This window comes from Tigriopus californicus, chromosome 5 (assembly GCF_007210705.1).
Source record: "Tigriopus californicus strain San Diego chromosome 5, Tcal_SD_v2.1, whole genome shotgun sequence".
In the NCBI taxonomy this organism is placed as follows: domain Eukaryota; kingdom Metazoa; phylum Arthropoda; class Copepoda; order Harpacticoida; family Harpacticidae; genus Tigriopus; species Tigriopus californicus.
The window spans coordinates 7,702,582-7,724,474 of NC_081444.1; the positions used below are offsets into that span (position 1 = coordinate 7,702,582).

Genomic DNA, 21,893 nt, shown 5'->3' on the forward strand with positions numbered 1-21,893 from the left:
ACCATATGACAATTTCATTCGTGCATCTCCAACTTGGATGACATATTACCAACTCTAACACATTTCACTCATCGGTTGCGGCTGAAGGGCAGCATGAACTGGAAAATGGCTGACCCTGGTAGCCCAACCCACCGGACCGGTTATCATGGACCAGCTGACTGGCCCACCAAGGTTTTTTTTCCATCCCCACTTTGCCTGTCGACAAAGCCCTTTTTCCCACAGCAGAATCCCTCCGGGTTCAATCGGTTCAAGCCTCTGTCTCACTCAGCCCGCTAACCAGAGAAACTCGATCGTCGTCCTCCTCCTCCTCCTCGGCCAATACAAAAAGGGCCACACTGAATCCAGCCGCTAGACGCCGACGCCCAGCCAGGTATGAAGGGCCAACCAAGGCAGCTTAACGAGCGACAAGCTTAGTGTCACCCCAAAAATGCCATTGGAACACGGGCGACATGACCATCCCTGGGCCCCCAAATCGATTTGAAACAACTGCAGATTGAACTAGAGGCAAGACGTTGTAAATACTGACTCTCTAGGTTCTAGGACATGCGTCTTTACGGACTGAAACCCTAGATACGGGCCGAGCTGGTAAGTCTGACCTCAGTCAAGCGCTTATTGGCTGGTAAAAATTTGGTCAACCTGTCCCTGCTCAAGTCATGACGATGATGATGATGATGAGATCCGAGAAGAAGTGAAAAGAAGACGGAGAACCATCGGACAATCCGTGCGGGATCCTGCTTGTCTGAAGGGGTGAATTCTTCGGCTAAAGAGAGAGTGTGTTGATCGGCCTGGCTAGCTATCTACCCACCTAACCACCACATGTGTCTGAAGGCGGGTGGTGGTGAACTGGACTAGACGCCCTCTCTCGCCCATGCTGTCTGTCATTGGGCCTCAAAACGAGAACGTCTAAGAGAACAACCGACTGGACTGTGGGCAGGACGCTGACTGGCCTGACCCAGGTCTTGGCCAACGACCTCTGCCTGCTTGGGCCTCTCGGGGACTTGAATCCCGACTTGCTGGCAGCTCCGTTCTAAGCGGGACTGGACTCATTGGAGGAGGGTGCTAACTACCCATTGCTGGAACGGATGAGCCCGTGCCATCGTTGAGCACTCTCTTTGCGCTTTGCCAGCCGTCCTTTGGACTCGGAGGAGTTCCAGATCTGAATCGGCTTTTCCTCCCGTTCATCGGGAGGGATTGGATCCCCCATTCTTACTTGCGCAAACGGAAGAACCTCTTCTCTCTCTCGGTCGCTCTGTCTGTCGCTCTATCTGAGCGTGTTTCGGTCGCTCGCTCTCTGTCGGGTTCACTGGGTGGATTGGACTACTTCTTAGGTTGCTTCCTGGGTTCTACAACTTGGTCGATCGGTGGGTCGGTGGGCCAGGCCCAAGCGGAAGAACACACCAGCCAGCTGAACATTGAACAAGCACACCTAGCACACTCTCGTCCAGCCATCTGAGTAATGGGTCCTGATTGGTGTTGAATCGGTCCATGGATCACGGGTCAATCGCCAGTAGGTGAATCCGCCCTCCGGTGACTCGCGTTTTACCCGCCTCCCTTGTCCTCGGACTCGATTCCGCGGCGTCACGGGCCCAAGGCAGACGTGACCAGGGTCCGTCCGGTCACGGCCATCCCGAGGAGTCATTCTGTAGTCTCTATCGGTTTGGGCACACTTGTAAGAGCGGGTAAGGGGCCGTGAACCAATTGTTATTAAACGGGCTGGGAACTAATGGCTCCGGCCATCACGCCGTTATTTAGGTTACCCGTTGATTAAGCGGTCAGTATGCTGGCCTCAAAAGATGGGAGCGAGGCGGGTGGGGATGCGAAAAAGACCAACCCGTCTTCGGTTGAGGCCCTAACCGCCGCTTCGGGGGCCGGAGGGGACGAGGCATCGTCGTCTAACCGGGCCGATAGTGAGGACAGCAATGGCAAGGCCGCCCATGCCCCCCCACCCACTCAGATCAATAAGATCAAGTTCACGGGTCCTTCGCACATCCGAAAAGAACGTCGCCAATCCTCCTCCCGATTCAACATCTCCAGCAATCGAGAACTGGTCGAGTTGAGTCCCTTGAAGGACGCCCTGCAGAGTGAGCGCGAACAACTCTTCTTGGAGAAAATCAAGCAATGTCAAGTGTTGTTCGACTTTGTCTCGGATCCCTTGTCTGATCTCAAGTGGAAAGAGGTAAGTGTCCCGGCGTTCTCTTTAAGCCTTCCAACCTTTTTCTCCCTGCCTAGTCTTAGGTCATGCACAGCCCGCCGAGTAACAGCTCACCATTTTCCTGGGATATTTTTAGGTCAAGCGAGCTGCCCTCCATGAAATGGTCGAGTACGTGACGACTACCACGGGCGTACTCACGGAAGCCGTCTACCCCGAGGTAGTGACCATGTTTAGCGTGAACCTCTTCCGAGCCCTCCCACCCAGTACCAATCCCAACGGAGCCGAGTTTGACCCCGAGGAGGATGAACCGACGTTGGAGGCCGCCTGGCCTCACCTACAATTGGTGTACGAGTTCTTTTTACGCGTTCTCGAGTCACCGGACTTCCAGCCATCATTGGTGAAGAAGTATATCGATCAGAAGTTTGTTCTACAGCTGTTGGATCTGTTCTATTCCGAAGATCCACGAGAGAGAGACTTCTTAAAGACCACTCTCCATCGCATTTATGGGAAGTTCCTCGGTCTACGGGCTTACATTCGCAAGCAAATCAACAACATTTTCTACCGCTTCGTCTACGAGACCGAGCGCCACAATGGCGTGGCTGAACTCCTGGAGATCCTCGGTAGCATCATCAATGGCTTTGCTCTTCCCCTGAAGGAAGAACACAAGATATTTTTATTGAAGGTGCTCATGCCGCTGCACAAGGTCAAATCCCTCTCGGTTTATCACCCGCAATTAGCCTACTGTGTGGTCCAGTTTCTGGAAAAAGACCCTTCCCTGACCGAGCAGGTCATCATGAACCTCTTGCGATACTGGCCCAAAGTCCATTCACCTAAGGAAGTGATGTTCCTGAATGAACTCGAAGAGATTCTGGACGTGATTGAGCCGATTGAATTCCAAAAAGTGATGGTCCCCCTCTTTAATCAGTTGGCCAAATGTGTGTCCAGTCCGCACTTTCAAGTCGCCGAGCGTGCGCTCTACTACTGGAACAATGAGTACATCATGTCGCTCATTGATGGAAACGCCGTCACCATCTTGCCCATCATGTTCCATGCCTTGTACAAGAACAGCAAATCTCATTGGAACAAGACCATCCACGGCTTAATCTACAATGCATTGAAGCTATTTATGGAAATGAATCAGAAGCTCTTTGATGAATGCACGCAACAGTTCAAGCTTGAGCAGAAGAAGGAAAGAGAGAAGCAGAAGCAGAGGTTAGAGGCGTGGGAAAAGGTCGAGGCTCTGGCCAGGCAGAACCCCAACGTGGAACTCATTTCCAACTTGCTGGAAGATGTCAAGTTGAGCGACAAGAAGGTTTCCGCAATAGAAGAAAGTAGTGTCACCAATGTTCCAATGGACGAGGGAGACAGTGAGAACTTGGCTAAGAAGATCGTCGAAGAGGCAGCCAAGGTCTCGGTTGCTCCCTCCACCCCCGGGATAGGTAGTGGTCAAGCGACCAAGAATGCCGAAAAACCCCTTCTTCGTCGCAAATCTGAGCTTCCAACCGACATGTACACCCAGAAGGCTCTGGAAAATCATAAAAGGGCCGACGAGTTTCTCACTACCCCTCCAGATGCGAGCAAGGCCTAAATAGAAAGGGGAAATATCACCGTCGACCTTCCTGATCCAACAACTGGAACTATCACTACTTCAACAACAACAACAACAACATCTATATCAATACCAACGCCAACACCAACTCCACCATCATCATCAACAACAACACCGTACTAATCAGCTCCTTGAGCTCTTGAACTAACAATCATTGCTGCCTTATTTCCGCCCCTCCACTTTTCCATGATCTGACACCAATCAACAAACCAATCCAACAACCAACAACCAACAACCTCCCACTGCATTTAACCCAACTCGTGTGACTGGCCAAGAGAATTAGCTTTTCAGCTAGCGACTTCCGAACAACTGGAGCCTCCTTCCCATCTGGCCATTGTTTTCATCAATTCGCAGTACATACACAGCAAGCGTCGCGAAAATACTTATTACTTAAGAAAAGCAAGTGGGCCGAGATATTTGTCTGCCTTTGCACTAGCACCGCTATCACTGCGAAAACGCTGTTTGATGATGATCTCGATGTAATTGGTCACCTTTTCTGCACCTCTCTGTTCCCTCCTCTGCCGTGGAAAACCCGAACTCGCGCCTAGGCTCTTTTCCACGAGGATCGCAAGGCCAATATCCCAATACCCGTGATCCAATCGTCTCGTCTCGTGTCATCAACTACCCATGAACTTGCCGTCTGTTTGTTTCCCTTTTGTTTCTCAGAAATAACCAGCATCGTTGCATGAATAAGTGAGCGAAAGATTGTGAGAAATAGCCACACAAATTGTCACTCCAGAGTTGAAAGTGAACGAGAGAGTGAGAACAAGCAAGGAGGTCAAATAAAAAAAAAAGATCAAGTTCGACATTTTTCATATCCAAAGTGGAATCGTTGACCATAATACATAAAGCTCTATTTCCGAATATTCAATCATTTCCACCCTTTATTGATCTGGCTTTTGATGTGTGGTCTGGCGGGGCTGTGGGCCCCCTTAGGCCGAGAAGCAAAGAACGATCTTCTCCAACTTGACTAACACACCCACTCCACCCTTCACGCTAGAATGAAAATGGTAAGAAGGTAATGAATATCTTCTGGCTGATTTCTTGACTGCCATCTTACCACGAAAAGAACGCTTTCCACTCGGCTACTGCGTGATCTCGGGAGGCAAGAACGTCTTGCGTTTCAATGCCAACCCTAGGATTAGTGCCTGTACCCGTGTTTCCGATGTAACGAATTGTTCCGTTGACTAGTCTGGTGTTATGAATGAATCGTACTTCATAACCCAATCTCAAGTCTTCGATCTTCTGCGGTATGAAAGATGACAAAATATCTGTAACAAACTGAGAATTTAAGCACGGCTGTACTGAATTATCAGTCAATCCCGTCCGATCCGTTGATCCATGGACCACTGAAATATGGACGGGATGATAGGGTCGAGTTTAGTGCTAGGCGAGTCCGGACTCGAGTCCGAGTGCTCTCGACGAGTCTTTCACTCGATCTTGGAGAAATTGGTCGGAATCGAGTAGTTTAGAAAGGACTAGAGTCCGGACTCGTCCCAAAAAATTGTTCATTTTTTTAGGACTTCGCAAGACGAGTCTTTTTGCTAAAACTGATCGTAATGAAAGACTCGAGTCCGGCCAAAAGTCAAAAAATCAAAGGACTTGCTCCAGCACTAGTCGAGTACCATCAATTCGAAAGCAAGTGAACGCTTTGCATTTTCCTTCAAATGAAACCGCATTCAGGACTTAACAATTAGATATTGTCAGCTTGATCAAGGAATTGGATCCAAACTTATGCCGTCTCAAAATGCAGAACAAAATGGGCAAGCTCATTATTTCAAAGTAGAGTAATGTAGTGAGCTTGAAAAGGACATTCAATCATTCGATTGAGCTGAAAATTGAAGTGCAAAGTCGTAGTGACTTGGGATCAAGTTCTTTTAAAAACCCGACACGTCAATGCGTTGAATTGATACCAAAATGTTAATTCTCGACCAGAATCTAGTATCCCCATTCATATTCCAGCGGCTCACGGTTGAACTTACGATGCTTTTCATCAACATTATTCGAAGCTTTGACGCTAATCCTTTGAGGACAACGTCCGTAAATGGCTTTCCAGTCTTGGATTTGGACCAGCTTCCGGCGAGCAGTGCTCACAAATTCTTCGGCAATAAAGAGCAATTTGTCGGTGGAATCGATTTCCGAGTCCCATGCATCCTCTGATATCAAGGTTAAATTGACTTGCCATTTGGAATTTTCCGTTGTAAAAGTCGACGATTTTTGCTCATCATTGGCAGAGGTCGGAGGATAGAGATTGAGCCGATGATTGGATTTCTGTGGGGTGAAATCCCGATTCAACAACGAGTATCGACCACGTCCGGCGAAATCCACTTTCCCCACATGCCTAGTTCCAAGATAAGGCCGTTTGACTAAGAGAGGCTCGGAGGCCCATTGTCGAGGTTTGACAGCTGTGATATCCGTTTGAATGGCCGAATCAGCCGTGGGTAGATGGGGATGACTGGTCTGCAAAATGGGTCGCTCCGGATTTAAGTGGGAAGACGATAATGTCCTGGATGGTGGCTGATGAGGGTGGTTACTATTGTAGGTATGAATGACGATATCCTCGTTCATCTTTAAGGATATTCTCCGAAATGGAGGTGGAGTAGTGGGCGAGTGTTTTTGAGCGGGTTGGCGTTCTTCTTCGTCACTCAGGACAAATGCCATGATTGGATCCTCGGTGGGTGTTCCGGGATCAAAATGTTTGTCTGTGCCCTTGTCACTCTTGGTGGGTGAGGCCGGGCTGGACCGTTGATGCGTGTCCGTGTCACTCTCGACCACCTCTACTAGCTCAAAAATGTCATTGAAATTTCTGTCCACGGTTCGAGGTGTCATGGCTCGTTGAAGATTGGCCTCTAGATTGGCAATCTGTTTGTTCTTCATTTCCAGTTCCTTCCTGAGTATCACCATGGAGCGATGCAAGGCGGACACAGCCGTGGAGTCGGGACTACTGGATGTCTCGGACTCCATCCTTCTGGTCCATTTCAGTCTTTGGTTTGAGACTTTTGGATGGCGTGACCTTCATTCTGAACTAGAGAAAACGCCGTCCACAGTGGAACACGGGGGTTGTTCACTCGTTAACATGGTTATACCTGCCCCATTAAAAAGCAGTGGAAAGTTTCTTGTGTTCCTGTCCTCGGTGACCATGCACCGCACACAATGGATCATGCCTTTGGGCCTTAAGAGCATTGTAGCGCCGTCAGTTTAGTCAGCGGGAGGCAAGCGGGAAGCAATCTGTCGCCCTTGAGGTCCTCAAATGATCATGTGTGCTTGTTGGATGGAAGTGTCTCTCACACATGGTCACAAACTAGAAAGACGGAAGACAAGCAGAGGGGGGGGGGGACATAGCTTTGTCTTCGGCCTTCAATTTAGGTCAGTATCGTGGTAACTCAGGGGGGGGGGAGGGGAGTCGTGGTTGGAAGAGTCTCTCATCTTGGTTGTCCTGAGATGGGATCAGTCATAAGTAAGAGGGCTCGGAAGACTCCTTGGTGTACGGTTGCGCGCGTGCGCACAAAAAGCCAGGGTAGGAATCGTAGGAATAGGAAGACTACCCGATCGTTCGTTCATGGCATGCCAATGTTTTGTTGTCGACAAGGGATTACATGTTGGATCAGATTCTCAGCAGAACTCCAAATACGTTTCCCAAATACATATGTATTGGAAAATGGGACGACAAAATGAAGGATCCAATTAAGAATCGAATTTGTTAAGTGTTCACTTTCTCGAGAGTTGTATTTGCATAGTAAAAAACGAATCAAGCGATATTGGTCAAATAGTCCTTCACTTCCTCGGGCGTGAATCGACGGAATCCGTTCTCATCGCAGATGCCAATTTCTACGTTATCCTCCGTCATTTGACCCTCAAAGCCTTCTTTCAGAGTGAGGATGGCTGTATGAACGGCATCCTCGAGTTCAAGTTTGTCGTCGTATCTAGAAATTTAAGGCACGGGTCATTCACATCATATCAATTGATGATGATTTGAAGAGGAAATCCAATAGACGCGTGCTTACCGCTTCTCCAAGAAAGTTTTGCCATTAACGTAGTTCTTGCCCATGGCGGTGGCTTTCCAGGCAAAGTAGGCTCCGGAGGGATCGCATTGGAATAAGATGGGTGAACCGTTGTTAACGGATGCGTCCCAGCCAGCGATCAAGAGTGAAACGCCAAATGGACGAACGCCACCACTTTGCGTGTATTCCTGTGTTACATAAATGATGCCCTAATTAGATAACCAACAACATATTTTTTTCAAGCGATTGATTCATAAAGCCTATACATCTATTTAGCATGTATAAAACGTAGTTCCAGTGAGAAAAACCTGAAAAAATTGGTGTACACCTTTGTAAATTTCACTGGGTAGTCAATATAACGGTAGGACAATGAAGTCTTCTCATAGCTATATAGACAATGGCCATGTATGTAGTTTAAATGATAATTTGATCAGCCAAATGAGGCAAGGAGAGCGAGGACTGGTAGGTGGGAATGGAAAGTGATATAATAGAGAGGGTTCGATCACCACCGACAGCCGTCACATAAACTCAAATCATTGAATTAGAAATCAAGTTTTAAACCTTGGTCAGGGTATATTTACTGCACTAAGACTCTCCCACCATAGGTAGTATGGAAAAGCAGGGTTCAAAATCGACCATTCAAATTGGAAACCACCGCTAGCGTTCTATTTCCACTGAACCCGTGTTTACAGTCACAATAAAAAAACAACTAGTTTCACAACTCTTGTCTCCAAGTTCCATTCGACGCCAGTTCAGAGATTTGTGCTTTTCCAACATCAATAACACTTCTATCTAACGACTAGTCGACATAACGGAATGAATGAGCTATGGGCGGATTGGGCTTTGTCAGCCCCAACGACCAGGAATGGGTTTGGCGTCGCAGTTTATCCTCACGATGTCATGTTGAAGACATGGCCTCGATTGTAACCAATTTGGTAACTGGCAAGCTCAACCCCCCTGACTGAGCCTCCAAGACTGGACAATCCAACCACGCCTCGTCCATCCATACCCTAACCTGGTCGTCGCAATGACCACCAACATAGTCCCGCTAAAATAATCCTTTACTGTGATAACCAAAGCCCGCCCACCTGCATGACATTGGCCACCCGCTGGACGAGTTGCGAGGTGGGGATGGTCTCGCCGTACATGAGTAGATAATCTTGGGCCATCTTGCGGGCTCGTCGCACCAGGAGACGGTAATCCGGGCCCATACCCGAGTAAACCATGCCGATGTGATCCGTGATCTTCTCGATCTTGTAGGTCGAGTGGTCTTCATACAAGATGGACTTGTGCTTTTTCTCGGTGGCCAAGACCACGCCATTCACGGCCTTAATGCCTACCGAGGCTGCCCCGGAGGCCACGGCCGCCAAGGCGTATTCAATCTGCACCAATTTGCCCGACGGACTAAAACACAAGGGCATATTAATTGAGCCATTGAAGCCAAGACCCATGGAGTGTGTCCCATGGAAGAGGTCCCATGGAGGAGGACCCATGGAGGGCTGAAGGGTTACGTGCGTGGGGCTGCTCAATGGGCTCCGCTCTGACTTACCTGAAGGTGGTGAGCGAGAACGAGTAGCGCTCGGAAGCCATGATGGAACGACGTGGGTTGCAGGTGGATTGCGAGACGGAGCAGGTCTAGCTAGTGTTGCCAGTGGGGTGGAATCGGGTGGAATCGGGGGTGGTCGGAAATCCGGGATTGGACTTCTCGCTTTATTAGCCTCGTCTGTTCAGCAGTTCTGCCCTTCTTCGGCTGAAAGAGATCAAGAGAATGAATCGGCAAAAGGAAAAGCCACACACAGGGTGACTGGTTAATGGACCTGAGTGACGGCCAGGACCATCAGGTATTTGATCTATTGGATAAAAAGGAAGGAAAAATAGAATACTTCAACTGCATGAATATATTGAAATTAGTACCGTTCATGTAGCTATCAAATTTCTGCTGGATGACTCTGATGGAGCGGGTGGGTATGGTTGAAAGGGGGCCTCGAGTTTCACGCTGAGAGGTTGCGTCAGTTCCCAAACTACTAAATTCCGTCCGATTCAGGCCAAGGTTCACGTTTGTTTTGATTGTCATTATTTAGCCCACAAATCCATTGAGCATGTTCGCGGTCAACCCGCTCCGTCCAGGCTGGCTGACATGGTCCGAGAGTTCCGCCCGGTTCACGCGTGTCATCCTCGGGCCAAACCAAGTTCGCCATTCCAAGGTCGCCAAACGGAGGAAGGTGGGTAATGGATGCGATGGATGGATGGATTGACACTCGGGTTCATGAAGGAGGAGAACTGAATAAAGGCACTCACTTCATTTTAGGATACGCAAAGAAATTTGGCCCCTCATCTCAAAGCTTCCCACGGCAAACGGACTAACACACAGTTGGCCCTGAGTTACTTTGATGACCACTACGGCAAGATCTACGGCTCGCTCTGGCCCTCCTTACGCCTGGGACTACTCTCACGTACCAAAAATGCGGCTTTGGTCAATAATTTCAACGTAGCCCCGCAAGTCAAAGATCAGTTGTCGGCCTTGGGCGCATCGAGTCTTCGCTCTTACTTACCCGGTCAATGCCCGGTTCGATTACCACCCACCCCGCGTCGTGCCACGCCTGCCCAACCGCCACCCGACCGTCCCACGATCTCAGACCCCCATGTCGAGCCTGAGGAATCGCGTGAACCCGAATTGCTCCCGTCCATGCCCCTCGATCCGGACGTACTGTACGGTCGAGTGATTCAACCTCAGTCTCAGTCATGGGCGGGCCACCAGACCCTCCACCAGGATGATTACGTCCCGCCCACGCAACTCCAAGGATTAGACGCCGAGTTAGAGGCCGAATTTGTGGACTCTCAACATTACGATAGTTACCTGTCCGTGGGATCCGTTCAAATCGAGATTCGAGCTGAACCGGGTCCGTACTTCCCGCCTCATTTGGACGCTTATCTCTTCCCTTACTCCAGTTTTGAGGCCTTCCCGGCGCCCAAACGTACGCTAGCCGATACCTTTAACTATTTTTGCCTGGATGCGGCCTCTCTGTTACCCGTGGTGGCCATGGGTTTGGCATCCGGTGATCGTGTGTTGGATATGTGCGCGGCTCCGGGCGGTAAATCCTTGGCCATGTTACAAACGCTCTTGCCGTCTGAACTGATGTGTAATGACGAGAATGCCATGCGTTTGAGGCGAGTTTCACACGTCATGGACATGTATCTGAAGGGCGTGAAGGAAATGGCCGGCGTGGTGAGCTACAAGCGCCTAGATGGGTCGCTTATGCACTCCATGTATTCGAATTACTTTGATAAGGTGAGACGGCATCCAGTTTCTATGGTGGGTCCAAATCGTAATCGAGCCCTTTGAACGCTCCAGGTCTTGTGCGATGTGCCCTGCTTGACGGATCGGGTGACTGCGAGGGACGATCACAATAACTTGTTCTCGGCTTCGAACAAACATCACCGACTCAATCTTCCCATCACCCAAGCTGGGCTGCTCGTGTAAGTACGCGGTTGGTTTTTTGTGGCTCCATGCCAGTTTCAAGATTGGTGTTACTTGACGTGTTTAGGTCCGCGTTGAAATGTGTGAAACCCGGAGGCAGCGTGGTGTACTCCACCTGCACCTTAAGTCCCATTCAGAATGACGGCGTGGTATTTACGGCACTCAAAACAATTTGGGAGACGACCGACATTGAATGCTACGTTAGGTGAGTTTCCTAAAAGTACTTTTATGAACTTGGACGTGCTTTTACGCTCTCATAAATGAGACCATGGATGCTTGGCTTGAGTCATCAACCACTGGAATTTGGACGGGGATGATAAGGTTGATAATGAATATTTTCGGGATTAGGAATCGTGATAATCAACGACCAGAAAAAGGCTAGCTATATGGGCAGGACACATTTTGTGTTTTGGTTGTGTACTGCCCTTTGCTAAGACCTTACTGACTTTTGTTCCAATGGTTCGATGGAGTTGAAAATTAAAATACTTAGGTCATTGAAGCGACCTGGCCGTCAGTCATTTCAGGGGAAACGTTGATGCTTCTCAAATGATTCTCGGCCCTAGTAGCATCTTCATCCATATACCAGTGGTTCATGTCTGAGTTCAGGGTTTTATGGTTTTGTTGCCACTTATCCAATCATTTCAGTGACATGTCGGATTTATTCAGACCGTTTCACGATCTGATGCGGTTCCATGGGGATGGTCGCGGGGCCAAATATGGACAATTGGTTTTGCCTGATATCACGCGCAATTTTGGCCCCATGTACTTGGCCCGCATCGTGCGCACTCGGTGAAATATTTGAAACGTTAATGAAATGGAATTTTACTGAAAACAAGACGTCAAGAAAATAAAACCGTGTTCAAGGTTCTTTTCAATTAGGCGGGCATGAAGTACTCTTTGAGTTTCGCCAGGGCCCGACCTCGATGCGAGATCTCGTGCTTATCAGATGCTGCCATTTGGGCGAAAGTGAGGTCAAATCCATCGGGCTGAAAAATAGGATCCCATCCGAAGTCCCGAGATCCACGGGGGGGCACAATTTGGCCGTGGGTTCGCCCTTCAAACACACGCGGAACCTGGTCAGCTTGATCGGCGTAACCGAACATGCATTGGGCGTAGGCGGTCTTGTCCGAGAAATCGGCCAAGAGTCGGGGCAAGCCCTCCGGACCCAACGCTGCCAGGTACCATTTGATGTAGGGTCCAGGGAGCCCGCCATGGGCGTTGAAGCAGAGACAAGTGTCTTCCACGATGACCGGACCTTGGACAATCTGAAAAGCGGCTCGCGTTTTCTCCTGACACACCTGGAGAGGCGTGCCTTGATATTCGGGCAAATCGATCTTTTGCGACACGATTTGATGAGAGAAACTTGGTCCCAAGATGGCCGTGAACTCCTCCAATTTCTTGGCATTGCCCGTCACGAAGGTCAATGTGGGACGGGACATATTTCGGGGGGGTGTTTCGGCAACAGAGTAACCCAAAGTCTTCACGAGCCGCCTACAATATCTGTCTTTCATTAGGTGAAGTCCATAGTATTTCTATATATATACAATATAAAAGGCAAGAGGATTGAAGTACCTTTATTTTTACCTTCAGGCGTTTTTACTAGTACACCGGTAAGTGTCAGCGAGGGCTTAAGACCGAATCGAAGATTAGAACCAAGAGTAAGAGTTTTCCAAACGATTCTTTTTGCTTTGTTTTGACCATGCCAGCCAGCAGAAGCAAGGATGGCGTGAAAGATAAGCCGGAGGATGACCATATCAATTTAGTCCCAGAAGAACTTAAGCCGACAACACGTCGTGAAAAAATGCAAAATCGGATGAATTGGCGCAGATTTGATTTTGATATCATTGATATATGATCCCTGAAGGCCCTCAAATGTCATCAAACTAAAGTGAAGTATTGTCCTACTTTCTATGAAATGTCAAGTATTGGACACGCTGGACCGATGTCAACATTGGCATCTCAATAGTTGTTGTTCTGCTGGTGTTGTAGAGTTTCAAGGCTCTGACATTGTTTTTACAGACAAGTGATTCGGAGGTTGAGTGAGCAATTGTGACGGTTTGTGTTTCTGATGGAAAAAAGACAAGTAAAAAGTAGCACCAAACATCCCAGGTCCATTTGTTTACAAGCAACCTTGATCATGTTCTTGAACTTTGGTAAGGTTAACCCCAAGCAGATGAGTCAGCAACAGAATAGTAGCAATAGTAGACAATGCAACTATGTCTAGCACATGATGTGCTCAAATATAACAATGGACATTCATTCTATTTAGTGCACCATTAAGATTTGCCTTTGCTGCATAGAGGATTGCTACATGTCAGACAGACCATTCAACAATCTGTTTTTCCCAGTACTTAAGATAAACCTTGACTGAACATTCAAGAATGATAGATATCACACACAAAAGAAGCCCAACTGAAATACTCAAAAGTTTTCTGTCCTAGACAAAAACAATGCTTAGTTTGGCTGAGTAGCGATCATCACACAAACCCACATCTTGCCCCGTCATTCATCAACCATCATACTTGTTGAGCAAATGACAGGCCGGATTGGGGTTGTCTGTCTCTCAATAAATATCCTGCTGCTAAATGGCTTGGTTGAGTTGGAAAATCAAATTTAGCCCAAATCGGTTTACTTCGCTGCAATAGGGAAATATTAACACAACCTCGAAATGGAATGTCCGTTATAAAAAAAAGGATAGCTTTTCAGGCCTTTCAAGCTTGGCAAGTGGGATCCAGACCGACATGTTGTTAGGGTTGAACGGGTTGAACCCAGCCTCCTTGTCTCATCTCAAGGCTTGATGGATCACCCACCCTGGCCGTTGTTCGCCTTGGCCGGCGCCGCGGCCTTGGCTCTGGGCACGTGTTATGTGGCCTTCGGGCCCTCGACCGCATCCAAGCGGCCTCGCCGACCCCACGACCCACCGGGTCTGAGTAACTCCGGACAAAGTTGCTTCGTCAATGCCATTCTCCAAGCCTTGGCCTCATGTGGCACGTTCATCCAATGGCTGGAAACGCGGATTCAGGATCATTGCCCGCAAGATCAGTCGGTCCGGGAGCAACTCGGGCACACCTTGGCCATTTTGAACAATCGCGGTCAAATAGGGCGGGTCCAAGTTTGGTCCGCCGAACCGCTCATGACGGCCATCAGGTGAGTGGGATATCAGTTTGTTTGCCCTGGATTGCCATACCCCGGTTGACGGTTGACGGCTGACGGTTGATCCGTTCCTTACCTGGTCTTTTAGAATGCACGGCTGGGTGATTGATACCCAAGAGCAAGATGCTCATGAGATGTTGCACATTTTACTCACTTCGCTGGAAGAAGAGCTTCTTCGTCTAGAAATGGCCCGCACTAACACCGCTGGCATCGGTGATATCGTGGAGGCGACCTTGCCCGAATCCAACCCCGTGTCTCAGCCCGATTTTCAACCCGGTCATCGGCGACGATCTTCGGGCGTGTTTCTGAAATCCGGCGAGGAGATTACCTTGCCCCATGTCGAGGGTCAAACTAATACGCTCAAACGACGCAAAACCAGTACACCTTTTAATGGGACACTCACCAATAAAGTGACCTTTACCGATGGCCGCTCCAAGTCACCTGTTTCTTCCTTAGGCTTTAACAATATAACGCTCTGTCTACCCAAAAGCGGTCACATCTTGAATGGAGTCGTATCTCTGGAGACCTTACTTCAAATGTATATTTCTCGTGAGACCGTGGAGGGTGCCACCTCTCAATCCGGGCACAAAACCAATCCGGCTCTCGCCAAGCAATTAGCTTTCGGCAAATTACCCCCTTGCTTGTGTTTGCACATTCAACGCACGGCGTTTTCTGCCAATACGCCCAGTAAACGGTGGGAACATGTCGCTTTCCCGGAGCTCCTCGATATGAAACGATACGTCTATTTGAGTCAGATGAAGAAAGATCAAGCCTTGAAGAAGTCAGTCTCAAACCAGGAAGTGATGTCGCTCCTCAGTGATATGAGTTCGAGCAGCTCGCCCAGTGATTTATATCTCCTTCGATCGGTGGTGGTGCATCTAGGTCAGGTCTCTTCAGGCCACTATGTGACCTACCGTCGAGGCCCATTGAATACTCCGTCAGGCTCCAAATGGTTTTGCATCTCAGATGCTAGCGTTGAGCCGGTGCCTTTGTCCACCGTTTTGAAAGCGAATGCCTTCATGCTGTTCTATGAAAAACTTCAACCCACCGCCATCACCCCAACCACTTATTTCTGTTAATTCTGTTGGCCTTTCTTGATATGTTATGAAGCGGATAAGCACAGGGAACACAAGGAAAAGTGACTGTATTAAAAAGCAATATCAGAAGTTACGAAGTTGCTCGCAATTTTTCTCGATGGCCTTTCAAACATTTGATCGAGCAAAATTTGTAAGCCTCGTATTCGAACGGGACTTTCCCGGTGATATCTTTCCCACATAGATAGCACCGCAACAGAACGGGTCGATTTTCACCGGCTTCTTCTCGAGCTTGCAAGAGTCTCCTTTCAGCGGCCAGGGCGCGTTTTTCACGGTCACTCAAATCTAAGAACCGTTGGCGCTCTGCTTCTTCCATCTTCTTCTGTTTGTCAATTTCCTTCATAGCCTTCTCCTTCTCTTTCTTAGCTTGCCGTTTGGCCTTCAACTTTTCTTTTTGACGCTGTTCAGCCTCCTCGCTCAAAGGGGGAGGAATTCCGCTCTCTGCATAATTGAACTTATTCGGATTGAGCTTCATAAATTGGATGAACACATTTCGAGACTCCTTATCGCCACAATATGAATAGGGAACCTTTTTGGCTTTGTCTTTCATGCATGGGTCCGCCCCATATTCCATCAGCTTTTTGATAACCGGCTTCTTGCCAGCACATGAGGCCAAATGTAACGAGGTTTGCCGGCTGGCTCCAAAGGGTTTGTTAAGGAGCAATGTCACATCATGTTCATTGTCCAAAACCTCCTGCAACATCAGGGCGTTACCGGTTTTGCACGCAGTAATAAGTCGCGTTTCTATCTGGTTGGTGGAATCCGTGACTGGCTCGATTATCACATCTTGCCTCACGTCCAGTATCACAGAAGGTGAGGGTTTGGGAGTCTTCTTCTTTCGTCGGGTCTTTTTGAGCGGGGTATGAGAGAATTCGACCAGAGCACTCTCTCCCTCAGGATGGTCTTGATACCCAATCTCTTCTGAGGAACTGACCTCCTCCGCTAACTCCAAGATTCTGTCGGGCAAGGTTCGCTCCTTTATCTCTCTCGACTTGGACCGGTGAATGGCTAGATTCTTGCCCTTGGATTTTTTCTTTCGATTTTCCCGAACCACCTTAGGTTTAGGCGGATCTTGGGTCAAAGTGACGGCAAATTCTTCATAATTACCCAGGCATTGGATGGTACTCAAGACTTCATGGACTCGTTTGACCTCCTTGAAAGTGGCTCGATTCGTGGCAAACGGAATGCTACGGAGCCGAGGATCCCTTCGGTCTAATGGAGGATCCTTACCTCCAAATAGAACTCGTCGATTACCACTTGGAGCTCGGAAAAATATGAGATGGCAAGTTTTGAGCTCTTCTTGCCAAACTGATCCTACAATGTCCTGCACATGTTGCACTAAGGCCGCTTCATTGTAGCGTCGCAAACTCGCACCCGCCGATTTAGGATGACTACCTCCGCTTTTATTATCGGCCTGCCCTTGGGATCCTCCTTGTTTGGCACGAACCGTGTAACAATGAAAAGTCTTATGTACCACCACGTGGGCTCCGTCAAACACGGCCCCGGCGAAATGCCCACCTCCGAGCATAAACACGGCCCACTTGAGATGGCTTCGAACTCGAGAGATTCGAGAGAGCACATCTTCTTCGGGCAGTTCACTCTGATCCTCTTTGTTCTCGAAAACAATACATTTCAAGATGGAAAAGAGACGATCGGTCTCGTCCCGGAAGAAGATTCTGGGATGTCGACGTTGACGCACCTCATTCTCATCCCACTCTTCATCATCAACATCCTTCGGATCTTTTAGACCGTCATGGTCGGAGTCTTCTTCCGTCGAGACCTTATCCGCTTCACTGTCATCATTCTCGTCTTCGTCTTGACTACTTTCAGATCCGGATAAACTGAGAGTGTCCAACTGGTCGAGAATCAAGTTTTCAAATTGATCTTCCGTCAAAGTAGGTGAACTGATGAGACTACACTTGAGATTGTATCGATGCCAATCGAGTTTAAAGTGCTGGCGTTGTTCGTCCTGGGTCTGAAACTTGACCTGACACGTGGAACAAGATTTGGCGTCAGGAATGAGACTGGGCCGAGGTTCGAGGTTGCGATTCGTATCTTCGATGGCCAACCCCGGGTCCGAGCCCGTATTCTCATCTAACCCAAACACTTTGGGAGCGCTCTTGATCCCTTGAAAGACGCCTTGGAGGATAGCATGCTCATCGTAGAAGTGGAGACAGGTGTCTTCCTCGCGTTTGTTTCGCCGTCGGGGCTTGATGGCAGGGGCCATGGGATTAGAGTTCTGAATCAAAGAATCCTCCTCGGGGGACTGGTTAGCCATTGAGGTTGGAACCCGCTCCATGGTTTGGATTCGACGATTACACTCCATGATGTAATCGTTGAAATTTTCGGACTCGCTGAATAACAAATCAAAACGAAGGTAACAAGAAGTCAAAGCAGGCTTGCCATTGCTTGGGAGAAGAATAAGCCAACTTCGGGATGAATCTCATTAGCGTATGTCGAATCCAAGTTCATATCTGAACGATAAGGATCTTATGAAAGTCTGGTCGACCTATCGAGTGAGGATTGGAAACGATAACTTATCACCTTTTTTTATGTTTGGCTAATTGTACGGATATTGGCCATGGAACTGTCCCAAACGATATGGGGAGTGGCATGAAAATGTGTTATAAGATACATCACGGCGCTTCATAACAGTCTCTAAGGGGGTTCGAAAGATCCTGAAAGACGTATTAAAGCATTTGCAAAGGCCTCAGTCTTCAAGGTAGTTACGGGATCAAATCAAATTATAAATTCAAGCTTGCCAGAAAACGTGGAAAGTGAAAGCATCCGCCTATTCCATTGTAACGCTAAAAGTTAATTTTGAGCAACAAGCAGGCCTGGTTTGAACGAAGAAAAATCAGGGTTACTTTTTGTGACTAACTAACGGGTTTCGGACATTCCACCAGTGATTTCTTAAGGCTAAAGCGGCTAAAGACTTAAGCCACTGAAAATACGAGTTGGTAGCCCTAGTCGCAACCTCCCGTGATAATTAATCTGATCCCGATCAGTACTTAAAGCCATCTTGTTCGTTCATTTTGGCATTAACCTCTCAAGCGCAGCCAAGCTATTTTTGACGTTGACAACTTCCTAGCCAGCTGACTCTTGGTAGTTGGTACACATGGACGTGAATACGCAGCATGACTAAAATGTAGTGCCGTTTATTCTGTGTGTAGCGCTGTGTTACGATCGGTGTGAGCAATACAGTAAAAATCGGATGTAAGAGCAGCTTTGGGGCCGTGAACTTCTGCTCTTATATCCGATGTGCTCTTATATCCGATGTACAGCTCCTCGGCTCCAGAGGCAAAACTGATGACAGAAAACATATTTTTAAGTTATAATTTGATGTAGTTTTACGGTCCAAACAAAAAGCAGCCATAAAAATCAAGAAAAATGAAACAAAATGCAAGGAGGGCAGTGTGTTGGCTGTATGTTTACGCACCAAATACGTGGTTAATTTGTCACAGAATTACATACTGGCTATGAAGTTTAAAAAAAACAAAGAGCTTTCCAAAGGAGGCACGTTTGACTCCTAACTTTGTGGCAGCTTCGATCAGGCTTATCTTGGACAGCTTGCCAAAATCGGCAAGGAGCTTTTGCTTCTTGATGCAAAAAATGGTTCTCTTGGCAGAAGCAATTATGTGTGACTGTTTGTTTTTATGAGAAAGCGGCTTAAAACTTCCATTTATAAAATGGCTTAGCCAGTTTCCATCGAAAACTTCATTGTGGAGCGAGGAAAGACTAGAAAAATATTGTTTGCCGCCTTCAATTCTGCTCTTATATCCGATGTGGCCCAAAATATTTTTGCTCTTGTATCCGATGCTACTTTACTATGTAATTTGATTCGGGGATTCACAATCCTGCTCTTACATCCAATTTTTACTGTATCAACATTTGGCTTGGGCCGAATCTGAAAAGGCTTTGATAGCCTCTGAACGCTGATCCGCTTGGCAACCTTTCGGCGCCACAACTCGATCCTAGTTCAACCTTAACAGGATGAAATTTAAGATTTTATCATGAAATGAGCACACAACTGTGTGGTCCAGCTAACCACTCTAGTCGTGCACATTTTAAACATAAATGATTATGATCAGCTGAACGATTGCCACCACTAAAAGCCGGCACTCGAGTTGTTCACAATGAAGGTGAAGGAAATCATTGTGTATTTAGCCTGAACGACAGACGTATATTTCCACATAGTAATCGACAAACAACGCGTGTTCGCTAGGATAGTGAGAGCGTCCCGCGTTGAATTTAACGTCCCTTCTTGGCCTTGATCTTGCGGAGATAGAACTCGAGCTCCTTGCCTTCCAAGATGTAACCGTCAGCGCGGCCGCATTGACCGGGCCGTGAAGAAATTGAGGCCAACACACGTCCGGACACAAATTGGTCCTCCACTCCTTGTTCGATCTAAAGATATATTGATATTTTGTTCATTATGGAGGAGAACCCCTGCTTCGCACATTCGCTCCATTCTTACCTTGCCGACTTTTTGGCGTTCGGCAAACTTCTTCTGGGTCTTCTTGGACTTGTTTTTCAGAGACACAGCCTCATCGGTCTCGCCACCTCCGCTCTTCTGTCCCTTCTTGTGACCCAAAGGCAAGGCATAGTGAGCCTCGTACCATTGACGGAAGGGGGTGGCATCGATGATGACAATGGCGTTCTTGACCAAGGTCTTGGTTCGCACCAACTCGTTGTTACAGGCGTTGTACACGATATCAATGATCCGGGTCTTGCGAGCGATGGACTCGGAAGCCCACGAGAAGTTGCCGGTGTCCAGACGCAGGGCACGGTACTTCTTATTGCCACCGCGAACGCGCACGGTGTGGATCCGCTGCGGACCCAATTTGGTCATGGCCGCGGGTCGAGCCAACTCGAACTTCCTCTTTCCACGGATGGGGGCGCGTTTGCCCCCAGTGGCGCGGCGCTTATGCCAATGATCACGCGAGATACCCATCGTGCAAGAGACCGCTGCAAAACAGAAGCAACTCCCCAATACATTCTCCGGTCACACATGAGCACCGACAGCCCGCATCCCCGTAGTTCCTCCCACCCTTGAAGTCAAAATCCAGGGTGTGATCAAAGATCATCTAATCTCTAACCAAACTGACGACAGATGGATTCAGCCCCGTCAATCCGTCAATATCTACGCCATCCCCAATCTCAGACTCGGACCCAGTGTGTTGGATCGAGCCATCATGAATCCCACCCTCATTCAGGACTGCATGAAGGTCCCCCAAGGTCCCCCAATGGGTTAGAGATTGAGACACTAAGACAAGTCTGCCGGACTTCATTCAATGGAGGCAGTCTCACTTCAGGGGGAACTTAGAGAAAGTCCCGGGAACCGTGAGGATGGGGCGTGATTTGCTGGCAGACGGGTGAGGAGGCTCTCGTCAGTCGATGTGGGGTGTGGGCCCGTTCGTAGAAGGACTTGCTTTTTTTTAATTTTGCGGATGGACTTACCTTTTCTGTGTGTGATACGCGATCCAGCAGCCGGAAAAAGGAAGATCGAGATTGTTTATCACAGGAAGGCGAGTTCAGACGGGGCCCTGAGAATTTCAGCCCTCTCATCTAGCCCGATCCAAACTTTAGTCCACTAGGTTGAACTATTGGCGGGCAGGCTCAAAAGAGTCTTAACTTTTTTCCATGATGGTCTTAGATCTGACTGGAGGTAAAAATCCGGTGATGCACCCAAAGATAATTCTGCGAAACCCGAAAATTACAACTGAAGGAAGATTTAATCAAAACCGTAAACAAAATACATTTTGATGCTGAATTCAAGCTCAAGCGCATTTAAACAATTTTTGAATGCAAGTCTCTCTTGGTTTAGATGCTCTAGCTCTATAAAGAGAGATCCGAAAAGGTGAGGTTCTATCTGCTGATTAGACGGTCGTTCTCGGGTCACTCACTCTGATTGGGTAAATTCTGTGACCAGGCATAGTTGTCCAAGAATAAGATGCTGGTTACACGAGCTCAGCTACAGCATCATGGGCAAAATTTTACATCAAAATACGTTATGATATTATTAGCACTTCTCATTTTATTTTTGAGCAGAGGCATGATACAAATGACTTTAGTTTTGGATCAGACAGCTGAAACTGAGATAACGTGTAACAAACATTGTTCCCCTAGAAAGGCAACTTTTGAATTGCATGCTTGACAATAGAATAGCTGTATCTTTTCATTAACATATAAGACGGAACTTTGATTTGACAGCTTATGGTGCATCTGCTTTCAGTTTTAGTATGCTAGGGTTAAGGATTAAGATCTTGAAAATGAGTCAACGAATTGTACTCTGCTTAAATGAAATGGACATGGATAAGGACATGAGACAATCCTTATTCGATGATTGAATAATAGGGCCAGCCAAAAGCCATTTTGCAAAGGAAACTTGTACATGCCAGAATTT

General features: G+C 47.9%; 8 protein-coding genes across 11 annotated transcripts; 3 read left to right on the forward strand and 5 right to left on the reverse strand.

Moving 5' to 3' along the window:
- The first annotated feature begins 662 nt into the window (after positions 1-662).
- Positions 663-4,627, forward strand: LOC131880531 (serine/threonine-protein phosphatase 2A 56 kDa regulatory subunit gamma isoform-like). The gene is made up of 3 exons (XM_059227189.1): positions 663-1,679; positions 1,753-2,176; positions 2,289-4,627. The coding sequence occupies exons 2-3, from the start codon at positions 1,778-1,780 to the stop codon at positions 3,738-3,740; spliced, it is 1,851 nt and encodes a 616-aa protein (XP_059083172.1). The 5' UTR covers positions 663-1,679; positions 1,753-1,777; the 3' UTR covers positions 3,741-4,627.
- LOC131880534 (uncharacterized) lies at positions 3,893-7,113 on the reverse strand. The gene is made up of 3 exons (XM_059227193.1): positions 5,744-7,113; positions 4,822-5,032; positions 3,893-4,757 (listed from the first exon to the last, which is right to left on the reverse strand). The coding sequence occupies exons 1-3, from the start codon at positions 6,723-6,725 to the stop codon at positions 4,694-4,696; spliced, it is 1,257 nt and encodes a 418-aa protein (XP_059083176.1). The 5' UTR covers positions 6,726-7,113; the 3' UTR covers positions 3,893-4,693.
- Positions 7,114-7,468: 355 nt separating this feature from the next.
- Positions 7,469-9,560, reverse strand: LOC131880535 (proteasome subunit alpha type-2-like). The gene is made up of 4 exons (XM_059227194.1): positions 9,312-9,560; positions 8,851-9,166; positions 7,766-7,950; positions 7,469-7,684 (listed from the first exon to the last, which is right to left on the reverse strand). Exons 1-4 carry the CDS (start codon positions 9,350-9,352, stop codon positions 7,510-7,512), a joined length of 717 nt encoding a protein of 238 aa, XP_059083177.1. The 5' UTR covers positions 9,353-9,560; the 3' UTR covers positions 7,469-7,509.
- Positions 9,561-9,800: 240 nt separating this feature from the next.
- Positions 9,801-12,115, forward strand: LOC131880532 (5-methylcytosine rRNA methyltransferase NSUN4-like). The gene is made up of 5 exons (XM_059227190.1): positions 9,801-9,984; positions 10,071-11,051; positions 11,115-11,239; positions 11,308-11,445; positions 11,886-12,115. Exons 1-5 carry the CDS (start codon positions 9,862-9,864, stop codon positions 12,031-12,033), a joined length of 1,515 nt encoding a protein of 504 aa, XP_059083173.1. The 5' UTR covers positions 9,801-9,861; the 3' UTR covers positions 12,034-12,115.
- On the reverse strand, positions 12,038-12,980 carry LOC131880538 (inosine triphosphate pyrophosphatase-like). Of its 4 annotated transcripts, none has more exons than XM_059227197.1 (2): positions 12,825-12,980; positions 12,038-12,731 (listed from the first exon to the last, which is right to left on the reverse strand). In XM_059227197.1, the coding sequence occupies exon 2, from the start codon at positions 12,677-12,679 to the stop codon at positions 12,116-12,118; it is 564 nt and encodes a 187-aa protein (XP_059083180.1). In that variant the 5' UTR covers positions 12,680-12,731; positions 12,825-12,980; the 3' UTR covers positions 12,038-12,115. The 4 variants fall into 4 exon arrangements, with proteins under 4 accessions (XP_059083180.1, XP_059083179.1, XP_059083181.1 ...); XM_059227196.1 differs by having other exon boundaries at positions 12,813-12,969; XM_059227198.1 differs by having other exon boundaries at positions 12,038-12,740; positions 12,813-12,947.
- A 949-nt stretch (positions 12,981-13,929) lies between these two features.
- Positions 13,930-15,495, forward strand: LOC131880533 (ubiquitin carboxyl-terminal hydrolase 30 homolog). Its single transcript, XM_059227192.1, has 2 exons — positions 13,930-14,387; positions 14,482-15,495. Exons 1-2 carry the CDS (start codon positions 14,038-14,040, stop codon positions 15,470-15,472), a joined length of 1,341 nt encoding a protein of 446 aa, XP_059083175.1. The 5' UTR covers positions 13,930-14,037; the 3' UTR covers positions 15,473-15,495.
- Positions 15,496-15,520: 25 nt separating this feature from the next.
- LOC131880530 (tRNA endonuclease ANKZF1-like) lies at positions 15,521-17,894 on the reverse strand. The gene has a single exon (XM_059227188.1). The coding sequence runs from the start codon at positions 17,811-17,813 to the stop codon at positions 15,561-15,563; it is 2,253 nt and encodes a 750-aa protein (XP_059083171.1). The 5' UTR covers positions 17,814-17,894; the 3' UTR covers positions 15,521-15,560.
- A 1,736-nt stretch (positions 17,895-19,630) lies between these two features.
- Positions 19,631-21,098, reverse strand: LOC131880536 (small ribosomal subunit protein eS8-like). The gene is made up of 3 exons (XM_059227195.1): positions 20,948-21,098; positions 19,965-20,455; positions 19,631-19,894 (listed from the first exon to the last, which is right to left on the reverse strand). Exons 2-3 carry the CDS (start codon positions 20,439-20,441, stop codon positions 19,739-19,741), a joined length of 633 nt encoding a protein of 210 aa, XP_059083178.1. The 5' UTR covers positions 20,442-20,455; positions 20,948-21,098; the 3' UTR covers positions 19,631-19,738.
- Positions 21,099-21,893: the final 795 nt, after the last annotated feature.